The sequence below is a fragment of the Protobothrops mucrosquamatus genome, unplaced genomic scaffold, assembly GCF_001527695.2.
Source record: "Protobothrops mucrosquamatus isolate PMUCROS unplaced genomic scaffold, P.Mucros_1.0 scaffold1, whole genome shotgun sequence".
Lineage (NCBI taxonomy): Eukaryota > Metazoa > Chordata > Lepidosauria > Squamata > Viperidae > Protobothrops > Protobothrops mucrosquamatus.
The window spans coordinates 3,305,664-3,315,214 of record NW_015386388.1 but is presented as its reverse complement, the minus strand read 5'-3'; the positions used below and the strand labels follow the sequence as shown (position 1 = coordinate 3,315,214).

The window sequence follows — 9,551 nt, the reverse complement described above, 5'->3', positions numbered from 1 at the left end:
ATCTGATCAGTTAATAAGTCTTATTTGTAATCACTTAAACAACAGATAGGTATTTGTACAAAAATACTTACAAATTTTTATTTAATTATATTTCGTATTTAATTGTCTGTCTCCCTCAGAGAGGGAGAGGGAGAATTTTGTAAAGATGTGTTTGTCTCCCAATTTTACTTGCTCTTAGATTGAAAGTTAGTGAATTATTAATGACCATTGTAATTGAAAGAGACTATTTTTTACCTTCAAGAGCCTGAAGAAAATAGAGAGTAGCCTCAGCAAGTTCAGTGACAATTACTCCTTTGACATCTTGCAAGTTCTCCATCAGATCCTTAAACTCTGGTTTGTCCATATTCAGTCTGAATTGTTCAGGGTCCTCAAGAACCTGTTCCAGCTAGAAGTTTGAGTTGGAGAAATAGGCAGGAAAATAATATTTTACAAATGGATTTTTATATGGATGGGTTAGTATAATGTGAGAATTGAATCTGAATACTGCTGTCCATTGGGAATGTAAATGATTTTTTTAAAAATAAGGTAAAGCTTAAGAACCATAGGGGAAAATGCTTTTTTAATTTGTGATAGTGGAAACATAAGTCATTCTTTTCGAAATCTTTTCTTGTGTTGGCAAAAAGGATGTTATGACTTTTGGTAATTGACAGACTGGCAGCCCCACAGTGCAGCTTCCTCCTTCCTGCCTGTCAGGTCCTCTTGACCTTCCCGCAGATGCTCTTTGGGGAGAAATAGTAATGTGTATAGCTGATACCTGAGAGTTGGAAAATCTAGCAGTTGTTTAGGTCTCAGAATCCAATACTCCAAAAAATTAAGTAAAATTTTATTGCAAGAATGAAAGGCAGCCCTTTAAGGTAACCATATTAGGAAAGTCATGCATGCTAATGCTACTTTTATTATAAGATTATAGTATCAGAAATAATATTATAATTTATGATTTTGGTTTTCTAGTGTGGTCTAGTCTACCTGGAAGAATTGACATCAGTCTTGCAAATATTACTCTGCTTCCCCTCCTTCTCTTTTATCTTCGTGAGAACTCAAAACTCTTGTCTGAGACACTTACTCAGGTTACAGTTGTGCTCTAGACTCAGATTTCTTTGATCTAATGGTTGTCTTGGTTGTGGCTCTTCTTCCTATTCCTCAAGATTATTTTTTCTGCCCATCATAGGGCCTTTGGAAAAAATCATCTTGTGAGCCAATTCTGCCCATTTCTGGACTGGGAGGCCTTCGTTACTTATGCCTTAGTCACCTCCAAAGTGCATTACTGCAAGGCAGTCCACATGGGGGTGCACTTGAAGGCCATCTAGAAATAGGAACTGGTCCAGAATGCAATGCCACACACAGTTCTGGGTGCCCTATGGTTCACCCAAGTTACATCACTGCTGCATGAGCTTCAGTAACTCTTAATTATTCCTGCGTGCAAGTCAAGGTGCTGGTTATTACTTTTAAAGGCCACCACGGCTCAGGACCAAGATACATGCAGGACTGTTTCTCCCCAGGAGATAGGTTGGGGAACTCCACGTCCCCTCATGGGACATTGGAGGCATGTCTTCTCTAATCACCACACCCTTTGGCACCCACGTCAGATGCCTGAAATTTGGTTTCCCCCAAGCATTGGATTAGATTGGCTAATGGATTGTTTGATCTGGTGCATGGAAGGCAGGATGGTTTTGTTTTCATTTTTGTTTTAACGGTTGTTGTCAGCTGCCTGGGATCATTATATGAGACATATAACTTCTGTAAGTAAATAAGTAAAAGAATTTTGGACCTCTGTTATTAAAACATAATTGCTGACTAGAAGACAAATAGGGAAGTCTAATGAGAGAGTTCAGCTATTTTCTTCAGTGAGAAGTTTTTAAAGAGGTCAGCAATTGTATAATGATATACTCTTGTACAGGTCACATACAACTGCTACAGTATGTAGAACTGTGAGAAGCAAAGGAAATGAACCACAGTATTAACAGAAACTTCTTTACCTGGAACTCCAGTTCTTCCAAAAGGTCAGTTTTCTTCATTAGAACCACAAAACTAGTTAGAAATTTGCCACGCAGGTTTGAAGACATTAAAGAAAATGGTACATATTCGTTCTCAACTTCCTTTTGAAGGTTTTTCCTATTGTCTACCCAAACAGAGACACAAGTGTTAAAATCAGTGTTTACTGTTCTTATCTTGCCTAATGCCAGAAGAAAAAAATGTGGGTAAAATAGAATTGGTATATTCTTTGCCTTAAGTTGTATATGAAAAAGGCAGGTTAAAAAAAATCTAAAAAATAAAAATTTGGATATTATCCTATTTTAACTAAGCACCAGTAATAAATATTACCAGCATATACCGTAGTATCATTGCAGAGCCTTTAAAGTTCTGTATTTTTTACAATTTGGTCTCTGAATTATGCTGAATATCAAATAATAATAATAATAATAATAATAATAATAATAATAATAATAATAATAATAATAATAATAATAATAATAATAATAATAATAATAATATAGCAGGCTGCCCAGAAAATTGCCAGTATCTGTGATGCTTTCTTCCCTTTTCTTTAGTCCCCGTCCCCAGCATCAGGATGGCAAGGCTGACTATAAAGGCTGTGCTATGAAACAGCTGAAGGCATGTTTGAGAAAGAGAAGGAGAGAAGAGGGAAGGAGGTATATGTTTGTGTGTAGAAATAAAGCAACCTAAAAAGAATGTTTTTCTCTAGCAGTACTCACAAGGAGTAGTAGTTGGAGTAGCAGTAACTATGCAGAAAAGTGGGTAATGAATATGCAAGCGGTTGTGTGTTTTGAGTATGCAAGCGGTTGTGTATTTTGTCTAAAGACCAGTGTTGCTGGATCTTTTGTGAACCTCTAACAATATTATCCAAATATTGACTTAATTCTGCTGAACACTCATAAAACATTATATAATTTCTGCTCATATAGTGTGACTCTTTCTTGATTTTTTCTCATTCTCCAAATACAATATCTCACTGAGGAATTGGGGGGGGGGGGGAAATGGATATAAATTCTTTTGATTATTTTCTGATTCTATACACTGAATGATCCTGTGAGATCCATAGTAAACAAAATGGATAGGCCTAACCTATTGTTAGAAGACTTCATCCCCCACTTCAAATGAAATTATAGATTTTCAATCAAGCTCTACAAAAGACACATACTGGGGATGAGAATCTTCTTTTCCAGTTCTAATAAGTGGGAAAATGCAAAATACGTAGTAGTAACATTTATTTTAATCACATTTGTATGGAAGCACTTTTTTCCTTGTGAACATAATAAGCATATTTCTGATTTCATGTTTTGTATTAAGATAGAGAACCAATAGAAATTTTTTTGGGGAGAATAGAGTAGAGTAGAGTAGAATAGAAAATAACTTTGTCACTTTGAATGTACACTAATCGGCATGCATTAAAATGAAATTTTGTTGCATACAGCTCTCAAAAGGTCACCACCTCTGATATACTCTACATAAATATGACAAAAATAAATAAATACAAAATTATGCATACGCCCACATATATTATATGACACAGAGAAACAAGAGTCTAGTTTGGGTTATGTATACATGTGCATGGCGAGAAAAACAAATCTTGTGAGTTTACCAGACGGATGGCTTAGGGAACAGAGAGCTATTATAGAACTGGGTAGTCCAGCTAGAAATACTTGGAAACCTCCTACCAGAGAGGAGCAACAGAAACTGACCGTAAAGTGGGTGTGTGGGGTCTCTAACAATGCTTTGAGCTCTAAGCAAATAGCACTTATAAGCAGCATCCTGAATACAGAAATATAGAACTAGAGTTAAGAAAGCATCAGTTCAATTTCTGATTGGCATCTTCAGCTTCCTTAATTCCCAGGCCAGGGGTAGGCAACCTTGGCTCTTTTATGACATGTGGACTTCAACTCCCAGAATTCCTGAGCCAGCATGGCTGACTCAGGAATTCTGGGAGTTGGAGTCCATGAATCATAAAAGAGCCAAGGTTGCCTACCCCTGGCCTAGACAACATGGTTACAAGTGGGCAGCAGGTTAGCTCATGTTAAACATAAAGGTTTTAGGAGAAAAATCCAAAGGCTCTTAATTCCTTGGTGCTTGCATTTGTGATTGAGTCCTTTTGAAATATTGACTGCCCCCATTTTTGAATATGTGTATTGACCAAAATATGTCATGATTTCTGCTAAGAAGTTGGACTTCCAGGAAATTAATAACTCCTAGTACTGGACTACATATTTTTTTAAAAAAAAGATACATTTTTTTTAAAATGCCAGTTTTCCACAAAATTCAGTATAAATGAAGAAATCATTTTGCAATGATTTGTACATTTTGCAATCACATGCCACCTAATATCTGCACCTTTGAAAAAAAGAAAAAAGTTCAGTAGTAATCAATAGAAACATTTTGTATTAGCTGGCAAGATTTTAAATGAGCAATATCTGTAGTACTTTCTTAGGTAACCTGTATAAATAGCTGCCAAAATTTAGAAGCATCTGTTGCAGGCTTTTCATTTTGAATTTAGCAAGCTCTTTAGATTTCTTGTGATTGCTTAATTAGGTTTGGATTGACATTGTAAACCATACTTGCATAAGGGGAACAAGAACTTTGAAATGAAGTATGTATACAGTAGAGAAATAAAAGAGAGAACAGAGAGATTTACCTGCACTTTCAGACATAGATGGTATATCTGAAATGCAAAAGAATTACATGAATAGGATGAGGAAACAGAATGACAACATCAGTCTGAGACCTGTCAATTTGGTTGACCTTCCCACCCAGTACAATAAAAAATTTTAAAAGATCTTTGTAGTTTCTTTCTTACTACTTCTGCATATAAAGAACTCCTGTTGTCATCCCATATTTTAGGTTTAGAGCAATGATGTGCCAACCACAGCTTTTCAAAAAGTTCATGCAGTATCTTACAAATGTACAATATTTCACTCACTTGTCCTAAAGCCAGATGCATTTCTTGTGATTGCTTAATTAGGCTTGGATTGACATCTTAAACATACTTGCATAAGGGGAACGAGAACTTTGAAATGAAGTATGTATACAAGAAAGAGAAATAAAAGAGAGATTTACCTGTACTTTCAGACTTAAATTGTATATCTGAAATGCAAAAGAATTACATGAATAGGATGAGGAAACAGAATGCGATAACAACATCAATCTGAGATCTGTCAGTTTAGTTGACCTTCCCATCCAATACAATAAATTTTTTGAAAAAGATCTTTGTACTTTCTTTCTTACCTACTTCTGCATATAAAGAACTGTTGTCATCCCATATTTTGGGTTTAGAGTAATGATGTGCTAACCACAGCTTTTCAAAAGGTTCATACAGTATCTTACAAATGTACAATATTTCACTCACTTGTCCTAAAGCCAGGTGCATGGAATATACATTTCCCAAATTAAGACAAGTACACATGTCCCAGGATAATGTTGCAGGATCCAATCTGAGTCGGTCATTGGGGCCAGAGGTTTTGTCTTCCGAGCTTTTGGATTCATGTTGGAACCCATCCTCAGGGACTTCTCTGTGTGCTTTGGGCTGTTTGGTGTGTGTTATTTATATGTTGTCTGTTGTGTGTAGCTTCTTTGATGTAGATTGGGGAGTTGATGGCTGGTTATTAAGTTGTTGGCTGTTGTTTCCTTATGCTGCCAACCTCCCACCTCCTAAATACTTGATAAGCTGGGGGTAAATCAGCACTATTGTTGATTGATGAGGGGCCCTTTTCCCAGGCTTCAATCACTTCCCTGGCTGTTTTTGTGCCTGCTCGTCCAACAATCTTAGTAGCTGCAAAATTGAATGTATGTCCTTGTTTATTGCAATGTGAGGCGACCAATGAGTTTGGGTCTCCTCATCTGATTGCTTGCTTGTGGTTCTTGCAATGTGGTGGTTAGCTTCCTCTCTGTTTGTCCTACATAGTCACAGGCAATCCATGCAGGAGATCCGGTAGATTACGTTGGAAGTATCTCCCACCTCCAAGCGATCTTTACAATGCATAATTTGTCCTCGTATACTTTTCCAGATATTTCTTGGAGGTCAATGAGTCAGGCTATGTCTTAGTAAAGGCAAGATTAGACTTATTTTTGTGATTTTTGTTTAAAAAACATATACTATAATGCCTAATTCAGGTTTAATATACTAAGTTTTCTTTTCTCTCCCAATGAGAATTTGTGCTCATGTAGTTTTGCAGCTGGGATGGATTTATAACAGCCTAGTTTTTTTTCTTGTGAAAGTAAATAGGTAGCATTATTTTAAACCTCTGACTTCCTATTTTAATTATTATCAGTGCCAGTTGATAAATTCTTGTTTTGATGTTTAATGCCCTCCCTCAACTATACAAGTTCATTTGATGGTTTTCAGCCAGTCATTTCTCAGTCCTGCCTACTACAGAGGACTGCTGCTATGACAATAACATTGGAAGAGGTGTGCTGCTTCAGGTTCCTAGATTCTTCATCTGGATAAGGAACAGTAACTGAACAAAAATTCAGGTATATTGTGATATATTCATTAAAACAGTAAAATAAAATGGCTAAAGTACACTTACCAAAAGTTCCTGTTTTATCAGTTGAGTAATAAGAAATACCTAAAGTAAAAATAAGGAAAACTCAATTGTTTACATTATGCTAGCTAACAATACTGTATACAATTTTTTGAAAGAAGAGGTTATCAATAATTTTTAAGGTTTCAAAGAAACCTAACACTGAAAAAAAGAAATGCCTTAATTGTACATTTACTTCAAATCTTCCTGCCAAACACATTTTTTCAAAAAGGGATGAATTATCCCCAGGATCCTGTTTTGTGCTCCAGATCCTGCTGTGCAGTCTCATTGTAATCTGGTGAGGAAGGCTCCTGGCAGGGATGAAAAAGAATGCTAAGAGGGTATATATTTCAAGAATATATGCTTCCAATCAGGGTCATCCAAAGCATGAAAATCATCCCAGTTGTCTAAATTAAAGCAGGCACCTGTATCAGAGGCAGCAGCAGTATAGCAAAATGATGGAGATGGAGATTACTTTAATTGCAAGGGCATGTACTGAGGAATGTACTGAGGAGGTGGATCCCCAGGAGGGAGGGAATGCATACCAGAGGAATAAGAGGCAATTTAGCTTCCATATGTGAGAAAAAGAGGGCAAAGACAACCCCTCCCTAATAGTTCACAGAGTATATGCAGAGAGTAGGATGAAGGCAACTGGACCAAATGTTTCATTGCTCATCCAAGCAACTCCATCAATAAGAGCAAAATTAGGCAGATAGTCATTGGAATGTAAATGTCTCAGATTAACAAAGTTTGGTCCAATTGCCGTGATTCAGCCTTTAGATACCTTTGGCCTGGATGATTGAGTCTTCATTGACATATTACAATGCATTTGGGTGAGAAATTCCTGAAATTGGTGTGCCAAGAGTTGGTATATTCCAACGAGTCTCTGACTCTCTGCCTAATTTTGCTGACTCATGAAATTGCTTGGAGGAGCAACAAAATATCTCAGATTAACAAAGTTTGGTCCAGTTGCTCTGATTCAACCTGCAGACACCTTTGGCCCAGATAACTGAGTCTTCATTGATACATTGCAATGCAGTTTGGAGAGAAAACCCTGAAGTTGATATGGCAAGAGTTGGTACATTCTAATGACTCTCTAACTCTCTGTCTAACTAATTTTGCTCTGACTGATGAAGTTGTTTGGATGAGCAATGAAATGTCTCAGATTAACAAAGTTTGGTCCAGTTGCCATGATTCAATGACACCATTGGCCTGGATGACTGAGTCTTCATTGACATAAAGGAGTGGAGGGTTTAACAATCGGAAGCAAGAAAATGAGAAGACATCTACACTAATGGAACTCAAAAAACTTGATAAAAGGAATAGCTTCTGAGCCTTCTGTGATAGAAAAAGGAAATCCTTTGAATCAGGAAATAGGATGGCGGAAGTGTGGAGACAGAAAAAGTTTTTAGAATAATAGTTGATTACACTGCTGACTCATGTTCATTTTGCAATATGGCTGGCTACAAAAAGGCAAATGAAATTTTGTTTGCACCAGTAGTTACTTTTTATCATGGAAAATAGTACTTCAATTTGTCTGTTGATGGAATTGCTTGTGGATTGCAGGCTTTGATGAACTCCCGAGCGTGGCGGGTGGTGGCGTGGCGGGTGGTAGCTGATGATTTTAGTGTTGCTCCAATTAAACTGGTGTTGTTTGGGTAGCAATTAGGAATTTGGGATCATGGGATGCTAAGAAGCAATGTAATCTACAAAATCAACTGTAACGATTGCAACAACTTCTACATGGGACAAACATCACATCAAGTTAAAAACTAGGATCAATGAATACCGGCTAGCAGTCAAACGCCATTATCTCAAATCCCTAATCATTACCCACATTGACACCAAACAACACCAGTTCAATTGGAGGAACACTAAAACCATCGGCCACACCACCACCTGTCACGCTTGGGAGTTCATCGAAGCCTGGCACTCCACAAGCAATTCCATCAACAGACATATTGATCTACAACCAGCATACGAACCCCTCAGAATCAAAATCAATTGAATAGTCATCCAGAGACAGCACCAATCCTCAAGCTCCTCCCCCCAGCAGTTCACCTTCCAATGACCCTGACTTGATATAATCTCCCCATCACAAGACCCATTACCAGCCTCCCACTGATGACTCATTCCTGACCCAGTGATAATTCATACCCTTCAATGACCCTGACCTGAAGTACCTCCCCATCACAAGCATCTCTCTGATGACTCACACCTGGCCCATCACATGACCCTCACTTGATACTCCCACACCTGAAGCCTTTATATAAGTAGAACAGTGACACAGATATCCCCTAAACACTGCTGAAGATGACACCTAGCCTGATAACGAAATGTTCGGAAACCAACCCTCAATCTGGGAGAACGAACCTTCACCCTCACTCTTCAAATACCTATACAGGTAGTTATAAACTTTCAACCATTCTTTTAGTGACAGTTCAAAGTTACAGTGGCACTGAAAAAAAGTGACTTAATGACTGTTTTTCACATAACCATTATAGCATCCTCGTGGCCAAATGATCAAAATTCAGACACTTGGCAACTGGCATGTATTTATGACAGCTGCATTGTCCTGGGATCATGTGATCACCTTTGCAACCTTCTAACAAGCAAAGTCAATGTGGAAGCCAGGTTCATTTAACAACACTTTTACTAACTTAACAACTGCAGTTATTCACTTAATAACTGTGGCAAGAAAGGTTATAAAATGGGGCAAAACTCAGTTAACATCTGTCTTGCTTAGTTCTGAAAACTTGGGGCTCAATTGTGGTTGTAAGTCATGGATACCTGTATTTTATTATTTTTTATTTATTTATTTTTATTATTATTTTAATTTCTATACCGCCCTTCTCCCGCAGGACTCAGGGCGGTGCACAGCATATTAAAACAGATACACATATCAATAAAAATAAAAACCCCTCTAAAACCAAATTAAAACCAAATATTCGAAGCTGTGTTCCAATTAAAATTATACCTAAAATCGTCCCTAAATAAAATCCTCCTTAGGTCAGGCCC

The 9,551-nt window shown here is 37.4% G+C and overlaps 1 protein-coding gene across 1 annotated transcript in view; it reads right to left on the bottom strand.

Annotated features, from left to right (window-relative positions):
- GSDMA (gasdermin A) overlaps positions 1–9,551 on the bottom strand; it is a 34,826-nt gene that overhangs the window by 5,790 nt on the left and 19,485 nt on the right. The window contains exons 6-10 of the mRNA XM_015832265.1: positions 6,540–6,578; positions 5,071–5,097; positions 4,649–4,675; positions 1,977–2,119; positions 235–385 (exon numbers count right to left, since the gene is read on the bottom strand). Of these exons, the coding sequence (XP_015687751.1) occupies positions 235–385; positions 1,977–2,119; positions 4,649–4,675; positions 5,071–5,097; positions 6,540–6,578 (387 nt within the window). The remainder of the gene's footprint in view (positions 1–234; positions 386–1,976; positions 2,120–4,648; positions 4,676–5,070; positions 5,098–6,539; positions 6,579–9,551) is intronic.